This window comes from Pleurodeles waltl, chromosome 8 (assembly GCF_031143425.1).
Source record: "Pleurodeles waltl isolate 20211129_DDA chromosome 8, aPleWal1.hap1.20221129, whole genome shotgun sequence".
NCBI lineage: Eukaryota > Metazoa > Chordata > Amphibia > Caudata > Salamandridae > Pleurodeles > Pleurodeles waltl.
In genome coordinates, this window is record NC_090447.1 from 1,321,402,505 (window position 1) to 1,321,407,802 (window position 5,298).

Consider the following 5,298-nt stretch of genomic DNA (forward strand, 5'->3'; position numbering starts at 1 on the left):
GATTTAAAGGTCCTGAGCACATTTAGTGCACTTCACTGGGGACTTATAAGTAAATGAAATATGCCAATTTGGTATATACAAATCAAACCATGTTTTAGTGAGAGGCCACATACCGTTTAGCACTGGTCAGCAGTGGGAAAGTGCTCAGAGTCCTAAGGCCAACAAAAAGAAATTGGCAAAAATGTGAGGCAAGCAGACAAAACGTTTGGGGGAAGACCACCCTAAGACTGTCAGGTCTAACACCTTCTAACTTGAAAATGAAGGTAGGGCAGCTAGCATGTGCCAATTTATTAGGGGGCACCCTGTGGTCCGGACATTAGGAAACTATCCAAGTGATTCAAAGGAAGGCAAGGTTGAAAGGAGGATAGGTGTGGAATCTCAGATGGTATCTGCCTTAATAAATAAATCTTAATGTAAATGTGCTTCTGGATGTGGAGCTGACAGGAAATGCCACAGAAGATGATGTGTCATCTGGAATTGACAGATCTATTGTTCATGAGGAGCAAGTTTGTGAGACAAGGAGCATGCAGTGATCCAAGGTAGAAGAGTGAGAGGTGATCCATGTAGAAGTGTTTATAAAATTAAGTTGCCTGGAAAATATTGTGACTTTATCATACCTGAATTGCGTGGTAAGAGACACGAAATGTATAGATTCGTTGTGTTTCTTTTATTTCTTTTAGGGGCAAGAATGTGGTTTGATGCATTGTGTCAAAGGTATTAGAAGATGGAATATGACCGCAGCAATACTGGTGCTGAGGCTCTGGACGTGGTGGTGATTAGAGTAAAAGCAGTCGGTGACGCTTACCTGCCTGGCAGCTCCCCATGACTTCTCTGGCAGTCCCTGCTCTCTCCGTGTGCGTGTGTGTATGTTTTGGGTCATGATGATTAACACGTTCATCTTCGTTGTCACATTACACAGAAGCAGCTTTCAATCCCATGATATCTGAAGACCACAGCTATAAGAAACTGTCTGCTAACTATATCTAATTATCTCAAAATATCATAACCACCATCGGTCAGCACGATGTATGTTCTTGCTTCTTCAGTTTATCCTTCCATCTTACCTGCTTTCTGCAAAGGGACCTTGCTGAACAGTTTTGTTCATGTCATGTCTGTGATGGGTACTGCGGATTCGTTTTGCAGTTCCGGATAGAAAGGAAGCCTGTTTTGAAGTGAATAACTTCTATGACTTTCTGAGAAGAGTTTCACTGTAGCCCAACCCTACCAACAAACTTTCCCTTTTGCACTGAAACGGTGCAGCGGATCAAAATGGCGCATCATCCAAATGGGCTACCGAAGTCACCAACAGCCTCTGTGTGAATCCGCGAGACACTGTCAGGCGTAGCCTTTAGGAATCAGCGTCTCCAGAAGTGGGAACCTGTAACTGTGAATGAAGCTCCTGACATGCCTTTGGAGTTGGTGGTTGTTTCACAAAGGCTATATCAAAGCTAGAAATTGTAAATGCTGTGCTTTAATATAGTTAGGTTTGCAGCATTTTCCCCAGTTAGCGACCTTTTTACAGAGTATAATGTATAATGATGAGTCTAATGAACATACTGAAATATACAGAAAACCTGTCGGCTCAGTCGCGCCGATGTGATGCGCTTGTATTTTGTGCCACGGCTTTCTGCGATGCCCTATTGAACTGTACTTGAATGCTTTGCATTGTCTGTATTGTTTGATACTGCATTGTATGATGTTAGTGTACATTGTACTGTGTTGTATTGTACTGTGCTATATTATTAATCGGCAATGAAGGCTGTAAATCCGGTGGGGTTCGAATGCTGTCCTTATGTTTAGGTCTGGCCTGATGCACTGCTGGAGAGGACTGGACGTTGGTAATACCGAAGCCAAGGAAAGCAAAAATCCTTGTACCTGTCCAGCACTGTTAATTACAGTCACAGAGGCTGATTATAGCGTGGGCCTCACTGTTGGCGGATAATATGGGGAGTGAACGGACTAACTATTAATATGGATGCGTGCATTTTGGGCTGTGGGAGGGGGCACAGTTGAAGCGATTAATTTTGGGGGCACGACGGATAAACCTAGATCTGGGGCCAGAATGGGGCAGCCTGTGAAGCCTTTTTTTGTGCCCGTCCATACACGATGCAAATGGGCCTGCAGCGATGAAGATGGGTAGTGGAGGATGTGCTCTAAGCTGAATATTCATGGGGTCTGCAATCGCGGCTGGAGCACAGGTGGCCTGCACTGCTCTAGCTGCAGCCTGCAGGCGTCTAGCCTAAGGAGGGAAGGAGAGGGCGGTCCCGCTAGAAAGTACGTCAAAGCCACTCTTGCTGCCTATAGGCTGCAGGGGGCTGGGCTGCCCGGAGCAGCGTTGCCCGCCCCTCATTCTCTAGCGGTCCCAGTGCAGGAGAAGCGGGACTCCGGCATCTGCAGCACCTGCGCCGCCCAGGTAAGAGAGCGGGCGCACAGCAAGGAGCCAGAGAGGCACCATTAGCTCTCGGCTCATGAGCAGGTCACCTACACCCTTTGTGGGTCCTACTGGGGAGAGCCCACCGAGACAGCGAGCGACAACACCTGCTACAGGGCAGCTCTCCAGAGCGCACCGCATCGTGTTCTGGGCCACCTCTTCCAGTAGTGCGCCCTGGCCACAGATGGCTTCAGGGGCACTACACTGCTTTCCAAAGCCCAGTCTTCGGAACCTCTGACGTCCGCAGAATGTGATGCAACCCCAACACACAATTGTCAGCACACTGGGTGATGTGCCACCAAAAAAAAGGAGGATTCATATAGCGGTGGAGAAACCCCAGCACAACTCATTTCAGTCGAGAAACAAGGGTGCTATTATCGCACTGGTGAAGTGGAGTGAAACATATCGCTGATGATACCATTTCGTCTCTGCCAACTTTAAATTGCTAAAATCCGGGAGGGAATCCTTTCTGGCGACTTATTATTGGTTTATTGACTGTTTCAGAGCAGTAACTGGACTGTATTTCTCTTCTCCAGGCTGCACCGCGACAGAAGTGGACCCTGCTCTTCACTGTCACCAGGAGCGGAAGCCCCGAAGGCCCCGCACCCACTGCAGGGCGCAGTCAACAAAGAGAGCCATCCTAGATTGACATGGGTGCCCGGCTCCCCCCGGAGCTCTGGCTGGCCCTGCCGCCCTGCCCTCTGAACAAGACCTCGAACGGCAGCACCTGCCTGGCAGCGCTGGAGCCTCGGTCCTTCTCCTCGGCGCTAGTGCTGGTGGTGCTGGCTGCGCTCATCATCACGCTGCTACTGCTGTCCATCGCCACCTTTCACATCCACAAGCGGAGGATGAAGAGGCGGAAAATCCAGCGGGCGCAAGAGGAGTACGAGCGGGACCACCGCAGCTGCGGCAGCCCACAGGGGGAGCCGATGCTGCTGCTGCTGGGAAGGCCGGTCCAAGACTGCGCCCCCTCTCCAGCTGCTCAGCTCCGCAGTGGACAGATGGACCCAGAAGAAGGGGGCGAGAGCATGTGCGCAGAGCCGGCCGGCGAGGACACGCTGCGCTCCATAGTGCTGTCATGATAGCAATACGAGCAAGGGGCTCTTTGTGACTATAAATACCTGGCGAGGACAGGCAAGGAGAACTGGAAAGGGGCAAGTCCAGCGCATGACACCTCACTCTGCTTCCTCATTTTAAACTTTGGGGAAGGATCGACCCTTCGAAGAAAAGAAAACCACACCTTGCTACCAAATATTGCCATTTGCTCGAGGAACCCTTTGTGCCGCTGTAATACTACAAACGCAATAAGGATGGATGCGGTTTATTTGATTTTTTTAATTATATTTTAAGGGATGTTGTGCTAATATTTTACAAGATAAATCATAAAACTAGGAGAAGACAAACGCAGATCCAAAAATAACTTTTATTAAAAACTGCAGTGGTGGAGATGGTGCTTCGACGTCCGGAGGACAAAGGAGATGGCAGAGCATGGAGACTGCCTTAGTTTCTGTACGAGACAAAAGATGAGGGTCTTCTGTTTGGGAATGGTCCAATAGCGCCCTCACACACATACATACAAGCCTCCGCAGATCTCCTCTACCACCCTAGGCAGTGTCCTTGCAGGATTGTACCAGAGAGAGCCCCTGCTCCCAGGCTCCCAAGGGGCTTCTTCTGTCGCCATCCCTGCAATTCCCAGCGCGCACTGGAGCTGTCCGCCTCCCGCACTGGAGCTGTCCGCCTCCCCGGTGCTGAATCACTCTTGTGTCCCGACTTTGGGAGCTGTCCGCTCTCGCCAGTGCTGAAACATTCACACGCAGCCTGACCGTGCTTTGCTTTACCGCAGGATTGTCCCTCAAGCAAGCGGGTGTTTCCTGTCTGTTTTTAACCTAGATGCACTGCATATCACATTATTTAGTTCCATTTCTATTTACTTTGGAATAAAACTTCATGTATCAGACTGCTAACATGCAGCTTTGAAGTGCGGTGGTTAACCAGTTGGATTTGTCGGCTCATCACGCATAATCCACGTTATGGTCTACATTTTAATTTGACACACCCATCCCCTCTATGCTAATATTAGGGCTGTCTTATGCACTGTCCAATGTTACGTTTACTTTGCACTTTTGCTATGATTAGAGAGCAGTTACGCATTAAACCTGCCTAGAGTAGTGTACGAAACTGGCTTAACGAATTAGGAACAGTTTTTTTGTACTCTTCTTGCCTTTCAGTTTGTATTTATTAAAGACAAGACAACAAATAAGAGCGGATGTGCATAAACGCCATCTATTAAAGTGATATTTCAAATGAGAGTCGTGTGCTGTGTCATTCATGACATGGTTGAGTGCGGAGGAAGTTAGGTATTCACAAGAAGGGCTGTGAATGAGGCCCACTGCTTCTTGAAGGACGTGTAGAGAAAATGCAGGGAAGTTTCTGCAAGAGATCTGCAGTTAAAAATCAGAACCAGAAGGGCGGCTGCAGCAATACCAGCAGGCCAACCAATGGCTGTTGTGTAGCGATTAGTGCTGCGGTGGGTGGAGGGTCGGAGTTGGGGCAGGGGAGGGGGTGGTTCGATTTTATAACCAGGCACGCGCACGAACTCCTGATGGTTAAAGGGTTTGACTTTGTTTTCTGTAAACACATACCACCATGGTTCCATTCACAGGAAAGGCACTTATCAGTGCATCTCTTAACAACAAGCGAGGCCATTCCCATTCTCACTACTTCTCCGTTTAACGTGGCTCATCGCTACTTGGGGCACTTGTGTCCCATAATCACAGGACGCGGAGAAACTGGGAGAGGGGAAAAGATGTTGAACACTAAGCCTAAAGCCCAACCTTAAAGAACAGGGAATACACTCAGCCCATCCG

The 5,298-nt window shown here is 48.8% G+C and overlaps 1 protein-coding gene across 1 annotated transcript; it reads left to right on the forward strand.

Moving 5' to 3' along the window:
* Positions 1-2,314: 2,314 nt before the first annotated feature.
* On the forward strand, positions 2,315-5,021 carry C8H11orf87 (chromosome 8 C11orf87 homolog). Its single transcript, XM_069202311.1, has one exon. The coding sequence runs from the start codon at positions 3,082-3,084 to the stop codon at positions 3,511-3,513; it is 432 nt and encodes a 143-aa protein (XP_069058412.1). The 5' UTR covers positions 2,315-3,081; the 3' UTR covers positions 3,514-5,021.
* The last annotated feature ends 277 nt before the right edge of the window (positions 5,022-5,298 follow it).

Bases quoted from the DNA above. Each gene is read 5' to 3' on its own strand.
- C8H11orf87 (XM_069202311.1), top strand. From the start codon at position 3,082: ATGGGTGCCCGGCTCCCCCCGGAGCTCTGGCTGGCCCTGCCGCCCTGC.